We start from the raw sequence: 26798 nt of genomic DNA, 5'->3' as shown, positions 1-26798 counted from the left end.
TCTCTTTCGCCCCTTTCACCCCCTTCCCTTCACCATAGTAATGCCACCACACGCAATCACCCCGTCCTATTCAACCCCGGCCTTCCCCCCCTCAACCCCTCCACCTCCTCCACCAACTTCCTAATCCGTTCCTCCTGCCGCCTCTCCACCCCCTCCATCCCCACCACCCTCTCCGTCAACCTATCAACCTTCTCCTCCAAACTCTGAATATACGTCCACACCCCCCGTTCAGAGGAGAAGAGGTTGTTACTAGCGTCCGGCCCTCCTTGTTGCTGTTGCTGTAGAGCCCCCCGGAATGCGGTGGAGGAAGAGGTAGAGGTAGAAGTGCCATTCGCGCCAGCTTGGCTAGGAACCATAAACCGTGCCTCGGGCGGGGCTAGACCGCTCAGCGCGGGTAATTTCGGTCCCTGTCCCCCCGTCGATCCCATCCTATCCCCCCCGCCCTGCTGCTGTCTGCGTCCAAAATCCCGTTGTTGGACCTGTGTAGCTAGACTAGGTGAGCGTTGGCGGTTTAACGATGATGAGGCGGTGGAGGCCGGGTCGTGGCCGAGTTGGAGAGAGGACATGGCGCCTGGGCTGATTGGTTTGGGTGATTCTGTCATGGGTGTTTGTGCGAAGAGCATGGGATTGTTGTTTCCCCCGTTATTATTGTTGCCCCCCGCGACGCTGCCCGTGCTAGGCGCGGTAGACATGGTTGTATGTGAACCCAACCCCCCCACCAAACTCATCACCCCCGAACCGGCCCTACTCCCACTCCCATGTTCCCCCTGCGCGAGGTGATGAAAAGGCGTAGGCCCCGACTGTCCCCTCCCCGGTCCAGAAGGCGCATACGTATTCGGCGTGCTTCGCATGAGGGGCGCATACGGATCCTGCCCCCCGCCACCGCCGCCATGAACATGCTGCGCCTTGATACTCGGTAAACTATACCGTCTCTCCTCCTCCTCCGCATCCCCCTCCACGGGCTCCGCGTAGAGAACCCCCTCCATCCCCCCATCCTCCCCGAGGTGCGGGTCGTCATACTCCTCATCCCCGCCAAAACTGCCCATACTCGCTCGCCTGCCCGCACACCCCCCCTGCCCCTTCGCGTGCCGCGCCAGCGCGTCGCCCCGCGCGAACTTGCGATCGCACTTGGGGCAGATATGGGGTCGTTCGCCGGTATGCAGTTTAGAGTGGCGCTTGAGGTCGTGCAGCCGGCGAAAGCGCATCTGGCACGTGTTGCAGACGTAGGGCTTCTCCTGGCTGTGCGTGAGGAGGTGAGATTTGAGGTTGTGGTGGCGCGTGAATTCCGTGTCGCAGTAGGGGCATTTGTGTTTCTTGTGTGAGGGCGAGCGGGGGGCGAGGTGCTGGTTTAGACCGGACATGGGGAGGGAGAGGCCGCGCATTGGGTCGCGCAAGCCTTCGGGGCGAACGAGGGCGTTGCCGGGGAATGTGAATGCGCGGGCTGACGGGTTATCGCTCTGCGGCTCGCCGCCACCGTTCGTTCCGTTATCTCGATGCTCCCCCCCTTCTCCCGGATTATTCATCATATTCGACGGACTCGTAATGCCCGTCGTGCTTGCCGTGGCCGTCTGCGCCGTGCTCGCCATGCTCCCGAGGCTCGTCACGCTCGCGGGGCTGTTCTGCGATTTATCCTCAAAGTGCAGCGGGCTCGGGATCGAGATCGCGGTCGCCGCCACCTCCATCCCTTCGCTCACCGTCGTCGTCGCCGCCGGTGCGTCCTGTCGCCCGCCTGACCCCGAGATGAGCGCTGATATGACTTTATGGCCTGGGTTCTTGCCTGGCGCCTTCCCCGACGCTACCGCCTTCGCCTGCTCCGATCGTCGGAGGCGCTCGCGCTCGTCGTCTATGGCCGCCCCACCAGGCGAGGCTCGCGGCGACACACTCGTGCCGAAACGAGGCGATTTAGCTAGTGGCGAGGCGGTGAGGCCCGCGTCAGCGATGGCAGCTACGGTGGCGGGATTGGGCGACGAGTCGATGCGGCTGCGCTTCAATGGGCGCGTTGTGGATTGGTCGGGGGTGGGGGGTGTGCTGGGCGCGAGCAGCGGCGGCGCGGAGTCGGGGATGCTGTTCCTCATGAGCGCTGTAGGGACTGTGGGAGCGGATCCTTGGTCGGAGGACTCCATGAGGGCCAATGCCGTGGATGGGTGTGATTGGATGGGTATAGGTCGCGCTTGAGGGGCATCCGAACTAGATAGATGGCTCAACGCTTCATTGTCTGGCTCCCTCGTGGAGAGCTCGAGGTTGCCAATTGCGAGACGAGGCAGGCGCGGCGTGGGTAGGTGGTGGTACAAGCGGGCGCAAAGGTGCGGATGTCGCTTCTAGTTCCGGCCGGTGGAGTCGCTGGTGAGGGTTTGTTTGGGGAATGTGGGTGTCGGTTTTGTTTTGTTTGGGGTCGTGATGGGGGGAGGGAGTGTGTGTTCGTTGCAAGCCTGCTTGGTGGACGGGGTCAGCTACGGTCAGGTTAACCAGGCAAGGCAAGGCGAGGCGAGGCAAGGCAAGGCAAGGCAAGGCAAGGCCAGGTGAAAAGGCGCTGGGGGGTGTTTGTGGTGTATTGGCGTATGGGTGTCTGGGTGTATGTATGGCTGGTGTATATCTCTTGTGTCTCTAAGTAGTAATTGTGTAATTGTACAGAGTATCGTACAATTGTCGAGATTGAGGAAGAGTTGAAGATGAGAGTACGGAGTAGTGAGGGCTGTTTCCCATTCGTCGCTGCGCCACACATCGGCACTAGCGCGTTTTCGAGAGAAGAAGGGTGATATGGCTGACTAGTCTTACTAGAAGTACCATCACATACAGTCTACAGTGCAGAGGTACTTACGCAACAACTAGGAGTATAGTATCTACAGTCAGCTCTGGCTTCACTAAACGTCTAGAGTGACGAGGCGAAGATAATAGCTAGAATGGTACCACATGGACATTCTAGTGCTCTAGTTGCTCTAGTTGCTCTACTACTAGCCACACTCGCATCAGCCTCATCAGCCTCACTCCCATCAGTATCACAGCCACCCTCGCATCAGCCTCACTCCCATCAGTCTCACAGCCACCCTCGCATCAGCCTCACTCCCCAGACTGTGCTGACGTTCTCAGAGTGCTCAGCCACGTTGCTGGGGAGCTGAGGTGGACGTGGACGTGTAGGAAGGACGGCGGACTCGTGTCGCCCTTGCTATCTTCAGTCAGGGACGACGGCCTCTCTGATACCATGCAGAGCAAGATCAGTCTTGAAAGACATCACATCTCCTTGCTGCCAAACAGAGCATACCAGGACATATATCCCCCCCCCCCCAAGCCCACCACCTTCCACCACCTCCCCAAATAATCGTACACCACCATCCTCAAATAACCCTAACCCCCCTCCCCACACTCCCCGTCTCAAAAACCTCCACCATCCCCGCCCCCACACACTCCCTCACCACCCACCCAAACTCCACCCCCCAAAACACCCTCCACCACCTCGTCCTCCCCCTCCCCCCCCCTCCACCCCGCCCTCCCACCGCTCCCTCAACCCTTCCTCCGTCATCTCTCTGAACCGAGTTTTCTGCAGTACTCCGACTAACTGTGTTCGCGCTGAAGTGAGGAGTTTGAGATAAGCACCCACATTCGGGACAGAGACGCTGTAATCACCCATCCCACCCCCTGCGGCGCCGGCGCGGCCTCCGCTCCCGCCAGCGGCGTGTACAACCCCCTCGCTGCCGACTTTCCCTACGCCCCCGCGCGCAGCGGAGGCGATACTAGTTAAACTCGCCAACGTCCCCCGTGCCCCTTGTCCAGGGGCGGAGAAGACATCAGCAGCTGTCCATGTCGGAGTCGCGGCTGTGATGAAACCAGCTTGCATGAGCTGCCTCGCCGCGTCTTGCGACAAGCTCGAGCGTGGGAGTTTGAGCGCCGTAGGTTGCTCTCGCAGTAACTTAATGTAAGCTACTTTAACGCCCTCGTCGAGGAGAGTGGAGGAGTTCACCAGCCCCTCCAGATCGCGCGTTAGGATCAGCAATTCCCCCGCGCCCCCACGGCCGGGGATGAGGAGTTTCCGAATCGTTCCCTTTCCAGTCAACTCCGCGATCTCACGCGCCACGGCGGTAGGGGCATGGAGAAGCGCTTGGACGTGCGATACTGTGGCGACGGGGGGGAGTGCACGGCGGTAGTTCAGGATCTCGGCGGTGCGGGTGGAGCTGAGGCCGGAGCGCGTGGGGGGGATGGGTGTGAACGTGTGGGTGGTGATATGGAGGATTGCTTGGGGGACGTCGCGGAGGGCGAGGTCGGTGAGGAGGGTGTGGATTAGACCTGCGTCGGGGAGGCGGGTTGTTGGGTTGGAGGAGTAGGGGGTGTCATCGTCGGAGTCCTGGGATTGGGATTGGAGTTTGGATGCGCCGCATGCGATGGGTTTGCGGCGGGGGAGGGAGGAGAAGGCGGAGGCGGAGGAGGGGCGGCGGGCGCTGGCGGGGTTGGATTTCTTGATGCGGCTGGAGTGCGCGGCGGTGGTTTGGAAGGACATTTTGCGGTGCTGGTGCTGGTGGTTCACGGGGGATAAAGGCATGTAATGTGAAGCAACACAGCTGCGGGTATCATGGGTGAGAATGAAAGAAATGTAATCGACAGCAGAGAAGAAGGTTTAAACGGAGGCAATGAGTCGTGGTTTGTGGAGATTCTTCAAGACAGCCGTGCACAGCCACTCAGGTGCCTGTATGCGCCAGAAGTGGCGGGGATGTTCGGCGGGTGGGTAAACTTTAATCCAGCCTCATACCTGCCATTTCATACCGAGCCAATTATGTGGGGTGAATATTTGACTCAAAAGGCAGCGTCACGACCACTGTCACGTACGGACTCCAATCTGTTGGGGGTGTTCCGGCGGGTTTGTACGCCTAAAACCAGAGGCTGTGGCCGAAACAGCCCGACTAACCTCTGCAAGTGACGACAGAAAGGGGAGGACACCGCAGAGGGATACCCGCACCTGCTACACTACGGCAAACCCACCCCGTCCCCTCACCGTCCCCCCTTCCTCGGGCTCCGCTGCGGCGTCTGCGGTGGCATCAACGCCGCGAACATGGGGCCTCCATTCCCATCCCCATACCCTCCGGACGCATGTCTCGGCGTCGGCGGCGCAATAGCACCCCACCCACTAGACCATCAACAGGGCCTCTCGCCACCCCTAGGGGTGGAAGGGGTTTATCACCTACGCCGCCCGAAATAGCAAACGTTGTTAGCATTAGAGGGTTTCAGCCAGAATTGCATGGCATGATTGCATGCCGTAAGCAGTACGATCTGCGACACCCCCTGTAAAACCCTTGTAAAACCCCCATACTAGCTGCCGCCACCTCACTGGCGCCAAACCCAATGCATACATGAGCATGCCCACATTTAGTTTAGACTGTAGAAGTAGAGCCCTTGGCAAAGGCTCTACTCTGACAACGTAGGATATTGAGTATATTATCTATATACTCAATATGACTACAAATACTATAAACTGGGGCCAAATAACAGGCCCCAACAACTTCCTCCCACCCTCTCCTACCACTATTTGTGACCCTTTTGACGATATCGACGACGTCAATATCGTCAATAGCCCTCCCCCTCTACCCACCACTGCTGCTGCCAATCCTCCTCTGCGGGCTGCCCGCCCAAGCCGCTGCCAGCCTGCCGAAACTCTCCACGCTCGTCTCGATACTACGATGAGAATTTTGCTTCTGCGCCTCTGTATAAGAGATGCAGAGCTCTACTCCCGGGCCTCCCGGAAGACCTTCTGGAAGAAGGTCCAGAAAGACCTTTGCGAAGAGACTGGCCAAGATCATACGACCTTAGCCCGTCTTGTCGCAAATCTTGTCAAGCGACGACGAGAATGTAAGGATGCCTCCGTACCTAGATACTCAAAGAACCTGTCTCAGAACTGTTACGGTCACTACAAGCATGGAATCCGACTCGGTGGGGTTTCGAACCAGTAGAGGAACACATAGCGAGTTACACTATAGTGGGGGACGGTAAGGGTGTAGGGTTCAGGGTCAATGCAGACCTGTTGCGGTGGAAGGTTCAGGGCTAGGGTTGGGATAACCGAGTCGGATGGGTTTCGGGTACTTGAGACAATCGACTCACGGGGTTCCCCCTTTATCTTTTTTGTATCCTTCGTAGTAGACCTATAGGATAGCATCCGTTTAGCCTCCGACTCACACTCTCATATGCTATTACTGTGAGCTGGGTGCCCTGTGTCTTTACACCTATGCTACAGTCCGTATGAAGTTAGGAACTGGCCTAACTGTCATACTGACATTCGTTGCACTCAGTTTGCTATCAAACTCAAGAGCAAACTTGGAAATCTCCTCCTCAAACCTACAAGTCACTATACATATTTTGGCTTATCACACCAACAACAAGAGCAATACTACTCAACGATTGCTACAACCATCTATGATTCATTACACGTCATCGCTCCTTAGTTACTGGGCCGATATTACCACATAGCATATCTCTACAACCCTCTATGATTCATTACATGTCATCGCTCTTTAGTTACCCACAAGATTGGTTAAGTTATGACATAATTTGTCTATGACATAATTTGTCTATAGGGGTACTCTGACCTTGGACCTCCTTTTACTTCCTATAGGCTACGAACCTAAGAGATGGTTCTATGGGATTCTCTTACGTCGACTACAGTTACCAAGCCTGGTAAGTCATGGAAAGTCTTGGAAAATGAGAGAACTACACTCCTTTAGCATAAATAGGATTGCCCTTTCCTTAAGAAAGGGCAAGCAGACAATACAGTAAATCGACTATCACATACTTCCACGTCTTTTCCACGCTTCCAAGCATTCATCTTGTTACTCCTTGTTTCTGAAAAGTCAGTGAGGTGTTAACCTCTGACTTACCCCTGAGTTCCCAGACTCAACATTTGTTGCAACTTGTCTGAACCACTTCACTACATCACACACCTGATTGCTGCGTTGTGGAATAGTCTAAGCTACGACCCTTTGGCTCTGTTTTCTAAGACAGTGTGTTGTCTTAGTAAATTCATCCCTTCCTTGGGTGGCTAGATTCTCACATCTGGTGCACCCACCATTACACCAACGGGTGGTACGAGGATAGGGGGGTCATCTAATGCTAGATTAATTGTTGCATGAATTGTAGGAGTGGCATCATATGACTAGCGCAGGATTGGCATAGCCGGAGCCCTGAGCAACCCCACGAAAATAGTTCTTAGATTACCTCAACTGTAGACTCTTAGAACTTCAATCAATCAACAACTTGTCTACCAATCAACACTTCCAAACCTCCAGTGACTATGTGTTACATTAATATAACCCCACACTCCTGTCTTCATTAAAGCTGTCTTAAATCGTCTCTAGCCACTCGTCCTAGTCTTTTGGGTTAGTGAGGACCACCCCCACCTTCTGTAGGTTGCCATTATGATGGTAATCGACTCCTAGGAGGGGTTTGAGGTCCGTACAATGTTCGAAGACGTTCAAAAATGCGTATTAGAGCTGTTCTAGGCTCATAACTGTTAAGTAACGTGTGTATTGTCCTGTCCAAGTATCTAGCTGCCTGACATTTTAGTGAGGTCATACTGAGGTCATGTGACCATTTTACAACACAAGGCCGAGGGCCTATCCACAACGCGACTTCCCACTGCCCTGTCCAGCCAAGGCTCTCTTACAGGCAGCCACTTCTGCCTAATAACTCACATAAAGAGAAACCAATTGATTGTTTTCGTATAAATCCGAGCCAAAAATCGAGAGAATTTAGAGGATAAATCACAATGCCGCCAACTGTCATTTTAATCCGCCATGCACAGGCTGAGCATAGCACGTATCACCCATCACCCCCCCGCCAGAAATGGAAACAATATATTAACCACCCGTCAGATGCTACCAATAAGTCACCCCAACACTACAAACACCCTATTCCTATCTATTCCTCTCCTAACCTAACACCCCCCACAGGACTACTCCATCCCCGACCCCGCCCTCACCATCCTCGGCGCCAGTCTGCAATGTGACACTCTCCGCACTGCCCTCAAGCAGCTCCCCCTAGAAATTGACCTCATCGTCTCCAGCCCCATGCGGCGCACCCTCCAAACCACCACCAACGCCCTAGGCTGGCGCATGGCGGAAGGCTGCCCCGCAATCGCCCTCGCGGGGTTCCAAGAGAACTCCGCGAAGCCGTGCGACACTTGTTCTGACTCCACGGCCATGGTGGCAGAGTGGCCGGCGTTCGATTGGAGCGAGGTTGATCCTGTTTTCCCGGCCAAGACGGGGCTGTATGAGTTTTTGAAGGAGGCGTTGACGCGGAGAGGGGTGGAGGCGAGGAGGTGGTTGAGGGGGCGGAAGGAGAAGGTTGTTGCAGTTGTATCGCATGCAGGGTTCTTGAGGGTGGGTGTTAGCTATTGCGCGCAAGGCGCGAGCGTGGTGAAGGTTGCATCGTGAGGATGATGAGAGGGGTTTGGTTTGAGGTGGCATTGGTATGATATGGCATCTGGAAAGCGCTGTGTCAATGTGCATTCCTGCGCTGAATTACGAGCTAGATGGGTTTCCTTTTGGAGAATATGCCTTTGTTGCATTAAATTAGAAGCCAGATAGACTATATGATAGGCAAAATAAAGGCATTGATAAATCCCTCTAGAATTAATAGAAGCCAGGCGAGTTAACGATAGCTAAACATTATCAATTGTCAGTCTACGAAAGGAAAATGCTTTGCGACACCCATGTTACCTAATGTTACCCTGCTGGTATTTTCCTTAGTACCCCTCCCCAGCCTCGTTTCCTTTCCTGATTCATGAACTTCATCTTGCTCTCAACTCTTTATTCCTGGCCGTGAATTGCGCAAGGCAGTTTGCGACCATCTTTGCGAGGGCGAGCTTCTCTATATGGGGTGCAGCCTCACCTAGCAGTAGGTCATTCGACAATACTCGGGACATGAGTGAGTAACTCAGCTGGGTGAGTAAAAATTCTACTACTCGACTCGTGAGTACCCAGTGCGCAAGATTACTCACTTGCTGAGTACCTAGTATGGGTCTTGGCAACTCAGTTATATCACATGTTTGATTAGCCATTACTTATGTTAAAAACGGGGCGCGACTTCATTGATCAAGACGCCATAACTCCATAACTCCATTCCCATATTGTTGATGTCCTATTCTCAACCTTTCCCAGATAACAAAGGCCATTATCGAGGTTCACTCCACAATATCCAACATTTGGTCTAGAGCTCGCTCTCTGTTGCTGGGATTGAGTAGGAAATATCGTCTGTGATACCTAAGATAGGCTTGCTCTTCCTATAGCAGGAGTAAATACTCATCCATTGACATAGCCAAAGGAAGATTCCCAAGTCTAGTGGCGAGTCTACTTGCTAGCTCTTTAGTAGTCTCATCTTGACATGTCTGCCGAATACTAAGTAGCAAAAGCTCAGTAGACTCTGGCAATTCCATCTCGCTGACCTGTATCGCTGTGCCTAAGCGACTGGCTTCTCGATTGCGACTTGTTATAATCACATGGCCAGGGAGCCAATTGGCAATGAGCTGTAGATAGACGTACCATGATATCAAGCTAACAGGCAGCCCTAGATGCTATGAAATATCCTATATGCTATCCAAGGATTTGCCTCAACGAATATCCTGCTTTGCAAGAAGGGAACTCTAGCTGAAGGATTGCAGATTCTCGCTCGCAACGTACCCCTGCTAGGTAGGCTGCGCACTACTCGCTCAATACTCGGCTCACTCGCCCAGTGGGTTACTCAGCTGGGTGAGTAGCTGAACCTTTTACTCGACTCGGTGAGTGAGGTCAAAACTCAGTTACTCTGTAAAAACCCAGTGAGTACTCGGCTATCACGTGTAAGATTTATGCATCATGTGAACAGTCCCTCATACGATTAATACTGTTTTATGGTTAAGTTAAAGTATTACATCTATCAGCATCACTCTCGCCATCTCCAGTAAGCTGTGAGAATGAATCATGTATATTCCTCTATCTAAGTACCATGATTATCAGAACGCTATTATCTATTATATATGCTTAAGAACATCCCTCCACCTTGCTTGATGAGGCCGGCCAGACCTACTAATACCTAAAGTATTTATAGGGTCTTGACAAGGATCCTCAACTGAGCGGAACGAGCTATGAGTCGAGATAACTGTGTATAGAACTTGTTCATAAAATGTCTCTTGTGTGAGAATATGATCCTATTATAGGTATTAACCTACATGATTCTGGTAATAATCTGGTAATCCTTACTTGTTGAGGTCGCATTTGATTGATTTTGATAGAGACTATCCTTACCCATCCGTGACTTCTTTTTGCAAATGTCTGATGCATGTAAGGATGCCTGTCCCTCAGTGATGGAAAGGATCTGAGTCAGGCAGGTTATGGTCACATGATAAGAGTTAAGGCAGGTTAGCCGAGTCGGACCCGTTTCGGGTACTTAAGGGGATTGACCCAACGGGGGTTCCTCTCCCTCAGTGACGGAAGGTATCTGAGTCGGACAAGTCACAGTCACGTGGTGAGGGTGAAGGCAGGTTAGCCGAGTTGGACCCGTTTCAGGTACTTGAGGAGATTGACCCAACGGGGGTTCCTCTCTTCATCTTTTTTGTATCCTTCGTAGTAGACCTATAGGATAGCATCCGTTTAGCCTCCGACTCGCACTCTCATATGCTATTACTGTGAGCTGGGTGCCCTGTGTCCTTACAATGCAAGATGTGTTGCCATAGACTTTGGGCCAGCAGACTTGATTGCAGGATGCGTAAGGGCCTTCGAACAATAAGTACAAATGACACATGGTTCTCCAGAAAGCCGGTCTGCTCCTTGGTGATAACTTCTCCAGTATTGAGAACTCCGGTTGGTTGAATCCCATGCAATCTTCGTAAGGAGTTTTGTAGTATGATCAGAGTGTTGTTCTGAGTGTTGTTCATATCATCATGATAGCTTCCACCACTCAATGAATATATGATGTGTATCCTTAGTCCATTTGACGAATTGGTTTAATTTGCCAATATACTCAAGGCCTGGAGGGACTTGATTTAATGAGGATAGTCGTTGAGAAGACAGAAAAAAGTCTGAGAATACATCTGCAATAGGATTGTCAGAATCAAACAACTCTTGAGTATTGAGATGACATTTGGCAAATTGCTCAATTATCGGAAGGTTACCAGAAGTCTGGCTACAATGAAGTACTTAAATTTCTCTATAGCCCCTATTCGTGTTGGAAAACCAGATACTCCGGCGCTATAACTTTAGCAACTCAAGTTCTCCTCTAATCTAGCTCCAGGAACAACATATCCTGTGCAGCTGATACCTTAGCCCACTTTTCCTTATCAAACTTCTTAGAGTAGACAAGTAAGAATGCCTCTTTGAACCTAGAACTATGAGTGGATACTTGCAACCATCCATTGTCGACATGATTGTAAGACTTTGGGTACCACTGCGCAGGTCCTGGTAATTGGGCCCACTTATCCAAACTTCCAAGTAAAGTTTGTCCAAACTGCCTGCTCGTACAAACAGAAATATTTATGTGGTGGGATAACTGTTATGGCTATGGTAACATGACATCATGGTTACAGGACCAGGGCCTAGTAACGTGACGTGTGAGTCACAGGGGGCAAGCGGGGTAGGCTGCCATGTGACGGGGCTAATGGATAGTTGCAGAAACTAGTGGATATTGAATAGTTGAGCTATCCACAAACTATCCTGAATATCTAGCTATCCGCCAACTATCCAGATTACCCATGAGGCATGACGCCACTATATAAGTAGATAGTATTTCCTTAGATAGGAGCTTCGTGCTCAACTCAATATAGTATTCTTTACAATACTGTAACATGTTACTTGGAAAGCCTTTGTGTCTACTCCCCTGCCTCCTCTATCAAGTCAACCTTACGCAAGAAACCTCTGTGTCTTCTATTGTTTAGAAGTCAGCGTTACAATAACCTCGTGAAAAGTGCTATAATAAACAATTAGTATTGCCAGAATATTGCTAGGATGATCAGAGACGTACCCTTCCTCTAGATCAATCTACGGCATATACTCAAAGAGACGCTCAGGCTTCTTTGTCAGCTTTCCAGCCTTTCTCGTATATGAGTGGATACAGCTATCCCAGAAATGTTGCCACTTGCGGAAATTGGACTCTTCATGGGCCTATCAACTATTAGTATCACCAGAAGATTACCAGATTATGAGGTAGCATACATCAATGCGCGCTTGAGTTAAGAGAGCCTGGATGCTAGTGATCTCTTCATCAGAAAGCTCATCTGGTAGAACAGCCTCGTCATTTAAAATATCGTCGCGCCGTAACATAAGCTCCAACGCCAAATCGTCTTCAACCTCAGTATCCTCCCATTCACTGTTATGATCGTCATCGATTGGGATACTTGAGATACCCCCAAATGCAGCAAGCTCAGACAGAAGTTGTGGCGGAGTAGATGGTGGGGCTTGTGGAGAAGAAGAAGAGGCGCTAATATTCTTGACTTTCTGATTCACAATGCAAGATGCATGGGTACCCTTCTCAGTCCTGTTTATAGTTAGATTGAGGCTACCAGAGATTACCAGAAGGAACTTACTGAACACGAATACGCTCAACCTTCAATTCATTCTGTAGACATGTCTTGTCTTCAGTAGAGGCAGCAATATACTTTGCAGACTTATATAACTTCTTTAAGTAGTAGCTCAGATCAGCATGGTCAGCCTTGAGTGCTAAGTGAACAGCCTTCTCATCTTCAGTAAGGTTGGAGACGCAGTTGCGAGCTTTGATAGTATTCGCATTAGTGGAGAGTTCTTCAGGTGCCTTGCGTTTCGCCATACTAAACACGTTATTAGCAGAAGATCGCCAGAAGTTCTGGCTATAGAATCAAGATAATAAACTTACTTTAAGTCCTAGTGAAGAGGTAAAGGTGCAAAAGGGAAGAAGAATGGGTAGATCGGAGAGTAACCAAGGAAGGTTGGGTTCTAAGGTCATTGTTATTTTAAAGTTGAAAACAAAAATATTCATCAAGGAATATTCACCTACAAAGAATTACTGTTCCAAAAACAACACCACAATGCGCACCTTCACCTTTCAACCTCTACCTCTTTTCTATACTCTTCTTCTGCAATATTCTTCCTACAAACTTGTCACGGTTCACCAAGGCATAGGGTGCCAGTTGGGTATTATGAATTAAACTCAATCTAGAGAAGGAAGGAAAGAGAAGATGAGCACTCGAGCAGTGGCTCAATCTATATACAGCTATGTTGTTGTGGAGTGAATTCTCTTTAGCGAGACCAGTTCTGAGAATTCACTCCACAACTGAAAACTTCGCTCCAACCCCGGAAAGCTCCCCACACCCCTGAACCCCTACTCGAGCTGCAAGGCGCACTTGATATCGTAACAAAACTCACTGTAAGTACAACTATCTTTTGATCTACTTCTTTGTCTTGTGTTTACTTCACTAACTCACCTTGATATTAGCAAATGGCTCGTACCAAGCAAACTGCTAGGAGATCAACTGGCGGCATAGCACCAAGGATGCCACTTGGATTATGGGCTGGCTCTGGGCTTGGTGGAAAGGAAAAGAAAAAGGCCGTGGGCACAGCAAGAAAAGCTCCAGTTCGCTCATCTCAAGCTAGCAACAATCATGCTCAGAAGGCCACGCGCCGCGCAAAGTCTGGTAAGAGGATTACCAGAGGATTACCAGAACTCCCTAATAAACATATAGGCACCAAGGCTCTCCGCGATATCGAAGACAGCAACTTGATACTAGCCTAATTATCCCAAAGCTCCCATTCCAGCATCTTGTTAGGGAAATCGCAGAAGGCTTCAAGTCCAATCTTCGCTTCCAGCAATCTGCTATCCTAGCTCTTCAGGAAGCTGCTGAATGCTTCCTCATTCGAGAATTTGAGAGTATGATGTTTAAACATAGTGACAGGGACATACCAACAGTTATAGTGACAAACCTCCTCGCTATTCATGCGAAGAGAGTGACAATCCAGGCAAAGGATATGATATTGGTTCAGCGTTTGCGGGATATGATGTTTAATCATGGAGCTGTGGGCTTAATCGATGGAAATGTCTCTCACCCAGGAATGAAGGTCAGATGAGTTCTGGCAACCTTCTGGTAACCTGGTACCTAGGGCCACAGGTTATAGTGTGGACGGTAAACAAAGCTCAGCTCTTCCCCCTTGCTTGGGGCCAGTCGCTCTTTCCCCTATTAGTTGGTCGTTCCTTCTCTCTCTAGGTAGCCGCTCCTTCCATTAGGGGTAGATTTGTATTTAAAAATCGTTCCTTCTCTCTCTAGGTAGCCGTTCCACCATTAGGGGTAGATTTGTATTTAAAATAGTTCTTTGTATTAGATACGTCTTCATAACAACCACCCAAACGCCAAACCCAAACCAACTCCCCAAACCAATCCCCCATTCCCACCCCCTACAACCTAACCACAACATCCACCCCACTCAAATCCTCCAAATCCGCATCCCCCACACAATCATCCTCCTCCATCCTATCACCATCAAACCACAACTCCACGCTCCTCCCCCCCACCTCCGCCTCCCTCTGCGCCCGAAACGCAGCCACGAGATCTGCTATCTTCGTCGTGGCTTTAACCCTCAACTTCACCTCTGGCATATCCTTCGCCCGCAGGATAATCCGAAGTTTCTCCTCTTGCGGCTGTTGTTGCGATGGCGCTGTCTCAGTTGCTGAGCCGCCACTAATACCATTGTTGTCATTCTCGAGACCAAGATGCGCATTCCGCGCCTTTGCTTCCTCAGCAGCCTTGTACGCCTCAAACGCCTCCCTCGTCCAAGCTTCAAGATGCACGTCCCCTGCCTCCCCTCCCCCGCCATCATCAAGCACACCACCCGCGCGACTAATCTTCACCCCCATACTCCCGCACGTACTAGTATCCCACACTCTCAGCCCGCGGTAAGTAAGGAAGATACTAGTTGCAGCTGTGCCGGCGTGGGGAGGCTGCCTTTGGCACCACGCTAGACGCACGTCCTTTAGACGCTGGGAGAGGCGACGCCGGATGAGAAGGGGGGTGGTGTTAGGGAGGGGCGAGGTGATGAGGATCGTGAGTGTTGGGTCGGGGGCGTTAGAGGGTGCGGCTGCTGTGGTGGCTGGTTGGCGACGCGCGGCAGCGATGAGGTCGGCGTACAGTTCGTCGTCGTCTGAAGGGGGGTTGGCGGGTGGAGAAGAGGGGATGGCGATTGGCTCCGGGTTGGTGGAGACGGGTTTGGGCGGTGGAGAGGAGAAGGCGGAGGGGTAGGTTGGACGGGGTGAGGGGGCGGGTTTATCGTCTTCGTCGTCGGAGCTGAGAGAGATTATCTGTGCTTGACTTCGTGTGTTTCGTTGGCTTGGGCCTGGTGAGGCGACGGAGTTGCCGTAGGTGGGGTGTGTGCTGCCCTCTCTCTCTATCGGTGCTTCTTCGTCGCCGTACTCGGATTCTCCAGCTGGTGTGTTGCTTCTGTCCTCACTGTTACTATTAGATCAAGTCGTTCGATAACAATGTAGGAATACACATACCTGCCACTCCTCTTCCTCCTCCTCTCATTCTCACTATCCACCTCCTCACCTCCCTCCCCACCCCCCACCTCCCCGCCAACAACCCTCTCCCTCTTCTCCCTCCTCGCCCTTTCCAGCTCCCTCACCCTCTCCACCTCCATCTCCCTTTGCACCTCCCTCTCCCTTTCCCTTTCCCTCTCCCGCTCCCTCTCCCTCTCCCGTCGCTGCACCTCCACATTCTCAGCGAAAACATCCTTCGCCCGCGAGAAAAAGCCAATCGCATCCGTCGTCGTCGCCGCCGCTGCACCACCCCGGTTCCGGTTCTTGAATAGCGGTTTCCGCACTGCTGGAGCGGGCGCGGGCGCTGGCGCTGGAGCGGCGCTGGTGGGGGAGGCGAAGGGGGAGGCGAAGGGGGAGGCGAAGGGGGAGGAGGGGTCGGGTGTCGACATTGTGGCTGCGTGTGCGCTCGTTTGGTTTGCCGTTGGTATTATAAAAACGCAGTATATTCGATGAAGCAGTGCAAGTAGCCGCGCAGTACGTCCGTATCGTAAATCCCCGCGGCTTCGTGCGTGAGTGCTCGTTGCTCTTGGGCGCGGGTGGGGAGGTACCTGCCTGTTAGTTTAGCAGCCAGCCTTGCGGTAGATCGATCGGTCAGTACGTGCGCCAACAGCCGACACTAAGAAAGCTCGCCCCGCGAGACCAGCGACGTTGAGCCTTTCTTCTGTACCGCCAACACAGCAGCAACTCACCGACTCCTGCTAGCAATTGAACAGCGAGATCAACGAAGCTTCTACGCCGGACAGAATACGGAAGATAGAACGAGCAAAGATGGAGAATGGAGGCGCACCACAGCAGGGGGAGGGGAAGGACCCGAGCGGGTTCTTGGGGGAGATCATCAATAGCGCTGTGACTGTCAAGTTGAACTCTGGGGTCGTGTATAAAGGTGCGTGTCTGCGTTATATTAACCCCCATCCACCCTCCACCCCCATCGTCCAGGTGCCCTAGCCCATAGCCTATCCTGTCGCGACCTCCCTCCAACCCCCCACCGCTGTCCCCCCCCCAAACTACCTGCCATGAAACTAACAACCCCCCAAAGGCTCCCTCCAGTCCGTCGACGGATACATGAACATCGCCCTCGAGAACTGCACCGAGCACGTTGACGGCGCGCGGCGGCGCAGCTACGGTGACGCGTTTATCCGCGGGAACAATGGTGAGTCCGCTTCTTACTTTGCGGCTCTTTGCGATTTCGGGGTTTTTTGAGCTGGTGTGGGTTGTGCGCTGTGGACTATGGGGTTGGTGTGGGGATGTGGGGGTGTGGGAGTGCGGGGGGAGATAGTGTGTGTGTGTGAGGATTGAACTGACTGGGTTTAGTGATGTACATCTCCGCCGACTGATTTCGAGACCTGCCTGGGCTGGGTAGGGCGGTACTATATGAGGAGCTGGCGAGAGGAGAGGGCGGATAGATGAGATGAGGGTAGCGGGGAGTGGGGGAGCTGGGGGGAGAAGAGCGTCGAGTCCCGCCATCTACGGGTCTTCCACAACCACGGACGATACATGATTAGAGAGGGAGGTGACGACGATGCATCGCCATGTGTAGGTGCACACTGATGCGTTTCTGCACCAATGGAGCATTGAAATCGTTGATCAGTCGCTCTGCGGTGGAGAGTTGCCATCTGAGAGGCGAGTTCGGGGGCATAGATATCTATGATATACCAGGAGCAAAAAAATACATTTCAACGTCCATTTTCTGTTCTGTACCGTGCAATCCAACCATCAGAAGAAATACAACGCAGCTTCTTGCGTTGCTGTTTTGCTGGCTCGGTATTGCTACAGTTACTTCTCGCATCACTTCTCTGCGGGGTATTCATCACATCTCCACTGCATTTTATGAATACCACTATTCAACTTCCTACTCCTTACACCCTCCTCCATGTCACATCACATCTCACAAGCACCCTCACACCCCCTCAAAACCCTCGCATCATATCGGAAGTAATTCCTACTCTCCCAATAATCACATCAGCATCTCTCACCCCCATCTATCAACCCCTCTCCACATACTATTAAGTCCCCCCACCAACCCAACCCACGTACTATTAAGTCCCCCACCAACCAACCCACAATCCGCAGATATAAACCCACCCCCAAATCAATCACACAAGAATAAACCCCCCACCACCACTGCCTCTATAAGCCAAAGCCAGTCAATCACCCCATCATCCCCTTACAAAAGCGCAGCTCCCACAGCCAAAACGCCCAACAATCCCAACACGCTCCCCGACACCACCGCAGCGGCACCAGTATGCGTAGCAGTCGGCGTGACACTCGGGCGCGTAGCACCAGTTCCATTCCTAGCCGATCCACCACCCCCAGCACCACCAGTAGGGCTCGCACTCCCACCTCTCGAGCCGCCGGCGGAGTTCACCAACGCAAAGTTAGCACAGGCAATCCTCGTCTTATCAGAAGCATGCACAACAATGCTCCTATTGCCGATAAACGCCGGAGCGCCAACAACGAGGCTGGTGAACGCGTCATCGAGTTCGCCTACGATGGCGCCGCTGGGGAGCTTGTCGCCGATCTTGCCGGAGAGGTCGCCGACTTGGCAGGCGGAGAGCTTGCTGGTGTCGCAGGCGGGCTTCTCGCCGGCGTGGTAGGGGTCAAGGTGGGCGCTGGTGGAGGCGCAGAGGCCGGTGGCGTTGACGGGGTTCTCGTGGATGTGGAAGGCTAGGGGGTGTGTTAGTTGGTGGGGGTGGAGGGGGGGGGTAAGTGGGACATACTGAAAGGTCCGCCCTCCTTGGGAAGGTCGAATTGGTACTTGATGCTGGCGCCGTTGCCCTGAGGGCCAGCAGCGATCTCAACAAAGCCCGAGACGCCGTTCTTGTTGTCGGGGGCGATCTGGGCTTTGTAGGTCACGTCTGTTGGGTTGCCGGTGACCTTGGGGGCGTCGGAGGCGGCCTAGGGGGTGGTTAGCTGGGGTCAATTGGGGTGGTAGGGGTTGAGGTCTCTTACGGAGGTGGCCACAAGGGCTGATGCGACAGCGAGCATGAGTGTGGAACGCATGGTGTCGGTTGGTGAACTGGTTGAGGTTGTGTTGGTGAGTGATAGAGGCTGTTCTAAAGGGAGGTGGGTGGTAAGTCCGTGTGCGTTTGAAATGTGAAGGAGCAAGGAAGTTGCGAGCTCTTTAAAGAGGAGAGAAAGTGGTTGTGAAGGCCGGAAGGGGAGGTGAAATGTAAGTGAGGAAGCAAGGGAGGAATTCTCGTCGGCAAGTAATTTCGAGGTGAAGTTGTGCAGTGTAAACAAACGAGAAGGCGTGATACAGCCGTCTCACAGCGTCCGAGTCGGGCAAACCAACGTACCTGCTAGATCAAATGGCTGACATAGATTGATATTACAGGTATCCAATCTCAGGGCGGGCAGGAATGGGAGTGGCGGTGTGAATGAAAGCAGAGTGAGGTTGAAGAAATACAGAGTGAGGTTATGTGGGACGACAAAGATACGTGGGGCCAACTACTTATACAGTGTGTTACAGTATGAATACATTCACACGGTCAGCGTTGTATTCTCACTGCAAGGCTCCAAATATTTATTCTAAGTATAAATGGAAGGAATGATGGACAGAACGCCGATAGGACACGCTGTACCCGCACGACAAGGGAATATGCATTCGCATGCGGAGAAGAAGGAGGAGGCGGGAGGCGGTATTGAGAGAGCCTGTAACAAACAACCGCCCATCACAATATACAAACGAAATGAAAAGAGACTTGGCCGACAAAATACGCTGATCTGCCCCAGCATTGGAGGACTCTACGCGGGCTATGTTTTATCATATGCTATATGCGGATGAGATATACATAGTAGTCTGTTAATACCCTGTCGTGCCGTGGGATTATGGCTTGTAATGTATTTCAGGGGCTGCTGGATCAGGGGCCAACAATCAATGATAGGCGACCACCAACAAACAATGCCTGTCTGTGCAGGAAATGCGGCGGTAAAGAGCGCATGGCGCCAGTTGTTTTGCGGCGGTAGACTTGGGGTAAAGGTGGCGCGTTATAGAGTTACAGATGGAAATAGACTGGGTGTTGTTCTTTTGAAGCCGTGGCGTCACGGGATTGGAAGGGGGTGGTTGGGCTGTGATACCTCAGCGGCTAATAGGCGTGATACCTCGGCGGCTAAGATGTGATAACTCAGCGGCTAATAGATGTGATGGTGATTATTATTCCTCCCACCACACTGGAAACCCATCCATATTTCCACAACCCCTCCAACCACAAAGGCGCAGTATCCCCAAAGCATACATACATCCGTAAGCCGTAAGCCAGAGAGCGCCACATACACATAATTTACGGCCTCGACGCCATTCGTGGCGCGGCACGGGCGACGACGTGTGGCTGACGTGGCTTGGCACACTCACTTTACCGTACGGCGCCAAAAGTTTCCGTACGAGCGTCAGTTGGTATGGGCAAAGCACAGACCCGTACGGAAACTAAGATTAAGCATTGGCTGCCGCTCTAAACCACGACTAGCTTAGTATGGGGTTGTGGTTCTTTAATGTAAGGGGTTTTATGACGCCCTAGGGGATGGGGTAGTTCTTACTGTGTGGCGGTCAATTCAGTGGACTTGCCAGACCAGCCGGGTTGGAGGGGGGTACGCATGTAATGAGCCGCAGAGATATCCTCGCGTCATCGATGGCGGGCACGTAGTTGTGATCTTGGTATTTGAATCGGGTCTTCACACCCCTGTATTACCGACTACAGACAAAACTTTCTCATTGCTCATGGTACGACATACTCATACGACATACTCATACACCCTCCAGCCGCTACAGGCTCCTTCCGGACTCCTGGTCCTTAACGCCGCGCTCCCCCTTCCCTTCTTTCCTTTCTTCACTATCCCATCCCATCCCATCCACCGGCGTCGCCGCCATCATCTATACTCTCTTTCTTCCCCCGTCTTTCCATCTTTCATTTCCTTGTAAAAATCCCATCCCTCGAGTTATGCCAAATCGAAACAAAGTATATCTCACAAACCCCAACGAGTGTGTGTATAAAAGGTGGACAATGAAGCGAAAGAACGGGGGGGGGGTATAACGAAAAGAAAGTCAAAAGCCACAAAACACACAAATACAAAATCCCACACGACACTCATCCAATCCCCAGCAAATCATCCTCAAAACCCGCATGCCTGTGAACCCCGCTCCCTTAGGCAACAATAGCAACACCCTCCTCCTTCCTCTCCCCCCCAACAAGCCTCACACTCCCCCTCGCCCCCTTCACAATCTCCCCCCTCTCAACCCGATCCTGAATCATCTCATCAAGCATCCTACTCATCTCATCCACACTCTTCCTCTTCCCCCCCTTACTCGTCGGGCTCGTCGGCACCGGACTCATCGGCATCGACGTCGGCATCGACGCCGCCATCGGATCCGCCACCACCGCCCCCGCCGCCGGGGTAGCAGGTGCCGTCACCGCTCCCGTCCGCGGCGCAGCACCAGCAGGCGCAGACGCAATACTGACGTGGTTCCCCGCTGACCCCATCCCGAGACCAAGTCCAACCTCCCCCCTCCCGAGCGCCGCAGCAGCACTGGCGAGATTCTCCGCCGTCAACACGCTAGTACGTCCCGTAGCCTCGCCGCTTCGCTCCGCAGCATCGCGTGATCGAGCTGCTGAACGGAGCGCGGTGAGCATGTGATCTTTATCATCCAGCCTCGCTCTCAGATCCAAGATCTCAGCATCCTTATCGCGCAACAACGCAGAGACGCCGGTATCCTCACCCCCCGCAACCGCCCCGGCCGCCACCCCGCTCTTGCCGCCGTTAAACCCAATACTAGCGCGGGAATGGCTAGATCGGCGAGCTTGAAGGAGCCGCTTCTCGAGGGTACTGATATACCGGTTCTTATCCGCCACATCCGCCTGCAACGCCCGATTCTGCGCCGCAAGCGACGCCGTCCCATCACCATACTCCCCAAGACTATCCTCATCATCATGCCCCTCATGAAGATGCGGGGTACTCGACCCTCCCCCCCCCTTATCCGACGCCGGCAGCTGCCCCAGCGTCGAGTGACTCGCCATACTCGGCGACCTTTCAAGGGACTTCCTCAAATCCGCCGTGAGGGAGGGCGCGTACGACGAGCGCGCCGACGCGAGGTTGGTGTTGGACGTCATGGTCGATAGGCGGGGGTGATTCCCCATCGACGAGAAGGACCCGGAGTTGACGCCCGTTGACTTACTCGAGATGATCAGGCGGTTGAGGTGCTCGATGCGCTCCTTGAGCGCGGTGCGCGCGAGTTGCATCTCGAGCATCTGCTCTTCGTGGCGCAGCTCGGCTTCCTTCTCGCGCTTGCTTTCTTCTTCGTCGTCTTTGGACCTGGCTTGTCCGTCGAGTTGGCCGCGTAGATCTTGGATCTCGAGACGGTATCGCTCTAGGAGCACGCGGGCGCCACCATCGCCGCCGGCACCGAGAGCTTCTTCTGCTTTCTTGGCGTGCGAGACGATGTTGTTCTTCGCGCGCGACGCGAACTTGAGCGTATTCAGGGTCTCGCCGGTGTGCGTGTTCGCCGCGGCCGCGGACCCGACAGAGCCGATTTGGATGGTGCAGAGGATACTGACGAGGGAGTCACCCGAGAGTGCGCCCTGCAGCAGGCGCGTGAGCTTGCTGTCACGGTAAGGGAGATGCTTGCCGTTCTTATCCATCGGCCTGCCCTCTTTATCCTTGTCGCCTGACAGCCTCGCGATGACCGTTCCGAGCGTGAGAAGACTCTTGTTAATATGCGAGCCCTCCTCGCGGCGCTCCTTCGTCTCCGCTGCACGTTCCGAACCAGCAAGATCGATCAGACTCAGAGTTGAGACTCTGACACCACCGGGGACGAGCCCAGAGCGCTTGTTATCCGACATAGCACCGTTGCCGGGAAGTCGCTCTCGACTCTCGACGACAATCTGCACGACGGCGTGACTGCGAGAACTGCGGGCGTTGAACTGCGTGCTGGATGTCCTTCTGGCGTGGTCACCACGGGCAATAACACGAAGAAGTTGTGTCGGGCTCTGCACGATCTCCTCCTTGAGGGGACTGGCGTAAACGCCTCGCTTTGCGTCCTCGCGGAGCTTGATTTCCTCCTGGACGGGTGCATTTGCGCCAAGAGCGTTTGCCGGTGGGGGGTTGAGCAGATCGTGGATCTTTTCATTGTAGATTTCGAGGTAGCTAACGCGCAAGAGGAACTCGCGTGATGGGGTTTCGCGAATGTAGGAGAAGATGTCGGTGATGGCGAGGGGAATGACACCAGGGTTTGTCGCCGTGCCCTGCATCGAGAATGTCTTTCCCGTACCCGTCATTCCGTATGCGAAGACCGTTCCGTGATAGCCCTCCATGACTCGTCGTACTAATCGCTTGGCCGAGCCGTCGTAAACGCGGGAATTCGTGTCGTGTGTCGCAAATACATTATCTGTGTGATATTAGCATAGTCCATAGATTCTTAATGTAGCAGTCTCACCATAATAATGGTCGCCACCCGCTGGCCCCTTGTACGCAACGAGCGAGCGCCTCCCATCCACCATCCACTCCCCATCAGTCTTGCTTGCGCCCGGCGCATCGCCACCTGCATCCGGCCTCACACGCACGCTCACAATGACATTCCCCTTCCCCTCTGCCGACTTCGAGTCGCCATTAGCCAGCTCCGCCGAGGTCTGCCTGCCCCTCCCGGCATCCAGGCCGTCTTCGTATGTACTCGCCGTGGACTCCATGTCCTGCGCCGAAGAGCTCCGGCTCTGTGGCGGTGAAGGGAGGCTGAGGAGGCAATCCGATCCTCGCGCGCCTGGCCCGCTCGATATAGATTTTGTAGTTCCGCTGCCGTTGAGCAGACTGGGCGTGGAGTTCCCCGCATAAGCCAGTTGCGTGCCAGGTCCAAGCGAGGTCTTCGGTTTCTGCCGCAACGGCTTTGAGCCCGAAGGTGTCAGAGGGCTGCTCTCCATCGAGTCTCGATTTGACGCCGCTCCTGCGCCTGCAGAGAGTGGACTCGGTGGTAGACTGGATGTGCGCGTGCCCCGCGGCGGCTGTGGGAAGGAATGAATGCTGATCGTCTTCCTTATCGTCTTGCGCTGCGAACTCGTCCCGGCGGGGAGAGTCCTCAGTTTTGGCAGTGTCTTGGGCAAGGCGAGACCTGTCTCGGGCGGGCCGCCTGACTGCGATCGAAGCCCGGTCTTGGGGAGGGGTATTGTGAGGTCGTACGAGTCAGTGAATGTGGGTATGGCACCAGTGCTCCTTCTCGTCTTCGTCGTTGGGATTGCGGGCAAGGCGGATGTCGGGGGCCCATAGGACGGCCGCGAAGGTCGTGGTATGGATGCCGCCATAGTGTATGTTTGGATTCGGCTCACTTCAGGCGGGCAGATGTGTGGTATATGCGGCAAAGTATGACAGCAAACGGGAAAATCGCATGAAATCCACCATGAATGTGCGCGAATCCTCGTGTCGGCGCTGAATCCGCAGTCCAGGGTGGATCAAAAGCAGTAGAGTGCGCTCAACCTACCTCGTCGATGCACGTGGATATGCGGTGCGGCCCGGTGAAAATGGAGGCCCAGTTGTCGCACTAAATCCGCAGTATCTTCCCAGAAATGAAGAGTCTGTCTGCTAGAGAATGGCAGAGTGTCGTCTATCTCCTGGGTCGAATGGGAATGGCAGAGTGTCGTCTATCTCCTGGGTCGAATGGGAATGGCAGAGTGTCGTCTATCTCCTGGGTCGAATGGGAATGGCAGAGTGTCGTCTATCTCCTCGGTCGAATGGGAATGGCAGGGAATGGCAGAGTGTCGTCTATCTCCTCGGTCGAATGGGAATGGCAGGGAATGGCAGAGTGTCGTCTATCTCCCCTCGGTCGAATGGGAATGGCAGAGTGTCGTCTATCTCCCCTCGGTCGAATGGGAATGGCAGAGTGTCGTCTATCTCCCCTCGGTCGAATGGGAATGGCAGAGTGTCGTCTATCTCCCCTCGGTCGAATGGGAATGTGTTGTGTTTCTGTCGTTGGGGGGGGGAAGGCGGAGGAGACGGGATGAGGAATAGATAAGGCGGTTTGGTTGGTGGTCCCTGAGAAAGGAGGTCACTCTGGTAGGTTTGGGAGCAAGTGTGGTGGTAGTGTGGCGTGGTGGGGTGGGTGTTTAGTGGTAGGGGTAGTGGGACTGTAGGTTAGTTGGTCGGTTGGTTGGTTGGTTGGTTGGCTGGATGCGTGCGAACGTTGGACGTGCATGCAACGGGTGCGTGCGACTGGTCGTGCGCGAGTGCAGGGCAGCGATGGCAGTAGCGGGCAGGATGGGACTGTTGGGCACTCGGCGGGCGGGGTCGTAGTCTCACCAAGGAGACACCAAGGCGGCTTGGTAGCGAGAAACGCAGGCACGGCTCAGGCACGGCAGAGCGGCGGGGGGGCACAACCTGGGGTGAAGCCGAGGAAGGTCGCCGTCGTCGCGTGGCCGTCGTCGTGTCGGCGTCGTCGGTCGGTGGTTATTGTAGTCTATACTGACCAGTAGAGTAGACGCCCACCGCCTCATTTCATGCCTCCATACAGTAGAGTATACGCCCAACGCCTCATCCCATGCCTCCATACAGTAGAGTATACGCCCAACGTCTCATCCCATGCCTCCATACATCCCATCAATCCCTCCAGTAGAGTATACGCCCAACGCCTCATCCCATGCCTCCATACAGTAGAGTATACGCCCAACGCCTCATCCCATGCCTCCGTACCGAGTCTCCGTCCCCCTTATCCCTCTCCCTCCCACTCCATTGGCCACCCCCCCCCCCGGCCAAGAAAGGGGAAATTCCTTCTCCACGCACAACGGTCCAACCCACCCCGCTGAGACTTCTCCCATCTCCACCCCGCTGAGACTTCTCCTATCCCCCCCACGCTGAGACTTCTCCTATCTCCCCCCCGCCGAAGTTACGCGACGAAAGAGGCGTTCAGCCACAGGGTGAAGTAGAGTGACCTATCCTCCACCACTCAACCACGGAATCACTACGCACGCCCATTCCACCCCCCAATCCGCGCGTCTCCCATCACGTCGCCGCGCGCCGTGTCACAGTCGCACAACCCATCCTCCCCCTCCTCCGCCATTCCCCTCCCTTTCATCCCTATCCAGTAATTCCCCCGCCCCGGGCACACTCGGTCCACACGCGGTCCCCCTCCGGCCCGTCACAAGCCCGTGTGATGAGGAAACACAAATCGACCGGCCCCGAGTGGTGCAATGATGACACGCTAGGGATGCATGCAAGGTAAACACGAACGTGGGTGCGCAGGTCCAAGGTGGGATACCTGAAAATGGCAAGATGGGGTGAGTGCCCGTCTTAGACGCCATGACGTTTTACCCGTCTCCGACACGCTCCGGCTTTACATTCCTGATCAGGCCATGCCAAGCCGACCTAGAATATATTAGCATTAGACGTACGTAACCCTGTTTAGTGCTTACTGTAGTTTTACTGGAAAACCTAAATAGGCAATATAAAATGAGTCGGGATCGATTGACCTTGACTGATTTGCTATTCCGCTTATTTTGTATGGTAGAACAAAAGCGGGCTAAGTCCCTGCCCTAGGTTTGAGTGATCGGATGAAGTAGAGTGCTTACGCCTATTACCCCTTTTCCGACCTCCACTTTACTTATAACTTATCTTTACCACGTAGCTACTATATTACTTCAATTCAGAGATAGTTATAGTAATTAATACCAAAGACCTAGAACTAATGTGCTACTGTTCTGGTTATTCCGCGTAATCGCCACCATGGAGACCATCGGTGGCGATTACGGCAGTTATACACAACTTAACACCCCTAGACCCGACTTACTTATGAGTATTATAAGTAAAACTAGAGCTTACAGGCCTAGGGTAGCCATACTCCTAGACTGGTAGCTTATAAATTCTAGTACAATAGTCTAGAGCAGGTGGGTAAACCTAGACCTAGAGACTGCTCTTTACATAGTCTTGGCCTGTCTTGCGTATCTAGGGCGTTAGACAACCTATGTTGACCTTTTGAGACAGTCTTAGGCATGGCTTTCAATAGTCTTTGACGACATAATGGGTTACTTGGTACACAAATTCAAAAGCTTACTAGAATGGGGGATTATTGTCGGAAAAAATACGATGCGCACCCCTTTGGGTTTGGCTGCCAAGGGGCCACCAAGTGGGCTGGCCCCAACCCCCCTGTAGCCACCCCATCAACGCGCTCGCGAGGCCTCAGAAGGTGTTGTAATATGTCACATGATCTCAGCACCACTTCCCCGCAATTTCAGGCAGCAATAGATAGACAGGAATACACACGCATATTACTCAACAGTTATGAGCCCGGAGCAACTCCAAGACGCATTTTGAAGCCTATAGAAACCCGA

The 26798-nt window shown here is 53.4% G+C and overlaps 9 protein-coding genes across 9 annotated transcripts; 3 read left to right on the top strand and 6 right to left on the bottom strand.

Moving 5' to 3' along the window:
• Nucleotides 1-56: 56 nt before the first annotated feature.
• VC83_08501 (uncharacterized protein) lies at nucleotides 57-3266 on the bottom strand (the record flags this gene model as incomplete). Its single annotated transcript, XM_024472050.1, has 1 exon — nucleotides 57-3266. The coding sequence occupies exon 1, from the start codon at nucleotides 2121-2123 to the stop codon at nucleotides 57-59; it is 2067 nt and encodes a 688-aa protein (XP_024320462.1). The 5' UTR covers nucleotides 2124-3266.
• A 140-nt stretch (nucleotides 3267-3406) lies between these two features.
• VC83_08500 (uncharacterized protein) lies at nucleotides 3407-4807 on the bottom strand (the record flags this gene model as incomplete). The annotated part of the gene is made up of 1 exon (XM_024472049.1): nucleotides 3407-4807. Exon 1 carries the CDS (start codon nucleotides 4529-4531, stop codon nucleotides 3407-3409), a length of 1125 nt encoding a protein of 374 aa, XP_024320461.1. The 5' UTR covers nucleotides 4532-4807.
• Nucleotides 4808-5438: 631 nt separating this feature from the next.
• Nucleotides 5439-8408, top strand: VC83_08499 (uncharacterized protein; the record flags this gene model as incomplete). The annotated part of the gene is made up of 2 exons (XM_024472048.1): nucleotides 5439-5846; nucleotides 7926-8408. The coding sequence occupies 2 exons, from the start codon at nucleotides 5439-5441 to the stop codon at nucleotides 8406-8408; spliced, it is 891 nt and encodes a 296-aa protein (XP_024320408.1).
• A 3576-nt stretch (nucleotides 8409-11984) lies between these two features.
• On the bottom strand, nucleotides 11985-12768 carry VC83_08498 (uncharacterized protein; the record flags this gene model as incomplete). Its single annotated transcript, XM_024472047.1, has 3 exons — nucleotides 11985-12107; nucleotides 12159-12480; nucleotides 12530-12768. 3 exons carry the CDS (start codon nucleotides 12766-12768, stop codon nucleotides 11985-11987), a joined length of 684 nt encoding a protein of 227 aa, XP_024320490.1.
• Nucleotides 12769-14367: 1599 nt separating this feature from the next.
• On the bottom strand, nucleotides 14368-15893 carry VC83_08497 (uncharacterized protein; the record flags this gene model as incomplete). Its single annotated transcript, XM_024472046.1, has 2 exons — nucleotides 14368-15415; nucleotides 15466-15893. The coding sequence occupies 2 exons, from the start codon at nucleotides 15891-15893 to the stop codon at nucleotides 14368-14370; spliced, it is 1476 nt and encodes a 491-aa protein (XP_024320485.1).
• On the top strand, nucleotides 15831-17181 carry LSM6 (U4/U6-U5 snRNP complex subunit lsm6). The gene is made up of 3 exons (XM_024472045.1): nucleotides 15831-16387; nucleotides 16541-16654; nucleotides 16816-17181. Exons 1-3 carry the CDS (start codon nucleotides 16273-16275, stop codon nucleotides 16836-16838), a joined length of 252 nt encoding a protein of 83 aa, XP_024320484.1. The 5' UTR covers nucleotides 15831-16272; the 3' UTR covers nucleotides 16839-17181.
• VC83_08495 (uncharacterized protein) lies at nucleotides 17182-18915 on the bottom strand. The gene is made up of 4 exons (XM_024472044.1): nucleotides 18801-18915; nucleotides 18454-18557; nucleotides 18222-18399; nucleotides 17182-18168 (listed from the first exon to the last, which is right to left on the bottom strand). The coding sequence occupies exons 2-4, from the start codon at nucleotides 18502-18504 to the stop codon at nucleotides 17669-17671; spliced, it is 729 nt and encodes a 242-aa protein (XP_024320406.1). The 5' UTR covers nucleotides 18505-18557; nucleotides 18801-18915; the 3' UTR covers nucleotides 17182-17668.
• A 1233-nt stretch (nucleotides 18916-20148) lies between these two features.
• Nucleotides 20149-24199, bottom strand: VC83_08494 (uncharacterized protein). The gene is made up of 2 exons (XM_024472043.1): nucleotides 22928-24199; nucleotides 20149-22879 (listed from the first exon to the last, which is right to left on the bottom strand). Exons 1-2 carry the CDS (start codon nucleotides 23781-23783, stop codon nucleotides 20643-20645), a joined length of 3093 nt encoding a protein of 1030 aa, XP_024320486.1. The 5' UTR covers nucleotides 23784-24199; the 3' UTR covers nucleotides 20149-20642.
• VC83_08493 (uncharacterized protein) lies at nucleotides 24142-24651 on the top strand (the record flags this gene model as incomplete). The annotated part of the gene is made up of 1 exon (XM_024472042.1): nucleotides 24142-24651. The coding sequence occupies one exon, from the start codon at nucleotides 24142-24144 to the stop codon at nucleotides 24484-24486; it is 345 nt and encodes a 114-aa protein (XP_024320407.1). The 3' UTR covers nucleotides 24487-24651.
• Nucleotides 24652-26798: the final 2147 nt, after the last annotated feature.

Source organism: Pseudogymnoascus destructans (genome assembly GCF_001641265.1).
Source record: "Pseudogymnoascus destructans isolate 20631-21 unplaced genomic scaffold scaffold_26, whole genome shotgun sequence".
Classification (NCBI taxonomy): domain Eukaryota; kingdom Fungi; phylum Ascomycota; class Leotiomycetes; order Thelebolales; family Thelebolaceae; genus Pseudogymnoascus; species Pseudogymnoascus destructans.
Note: the sequence above shows the minus strand (reverse complement) of the source record. Positions and strands in the feature narration are given on the sequence as shown.

Coding starts and splice junctions, on each gene's coding strand:
- LSM6 (XM_024472045.1), top strand. CDS start 16,273: ATGGAGAATGGAGGCGCACCACAGCAGGGGGAGGGGAAGGACCCGAGC. Junction 16,388..16,540: donor CTCTGGGGTCGTGTATAAAG/GTGCGTGTCTGC, acceptor AACCCCCCAAAG/GCTCCCTCCAGTCCGTCGAC. Junction 16,655..16,815: donor GTTTATCCGCGGGAACAATG/GTGAGTCCGCTT, acceptor GACTGGGTTTAG/TGATGTACATCTCCGCCGAC.
- VC83_08495 (XM_024472044.1), bottom strand. CDS start 18,504: ATGCGTTCCACACTCATGCTCGCTGTCGCATCAGCCCTTGTGGCCACC. Junction 18,400..18,453: donor CAGCCCTTGTGGCCACCTCC/GTAAGAGACCTC, acceptor ACCACCCCCTAG/GCCGCCTCCGACGCCCCCAA. Junction 18,169..18,221: donor CAAGGAGGGCGGACCTTTCA/GTATGTCCCACT, acceptor CACACCCCCTAG/CCTTCCACATCCACGAGAAC.
- VC83_08494 (XM_024472043.1), bottom strand. CDS start 23,783: ATGGCGGCATCCATACCACGACCTTCGCGGCCGTCCTATGGGCCCCCG. Junction 22,880..22,927: donor GGGTGGCGACCATTATTATG/GTGAGACTGCTA, acceptor AATATCACACAG/ATAATGTATTTGCGACACAC.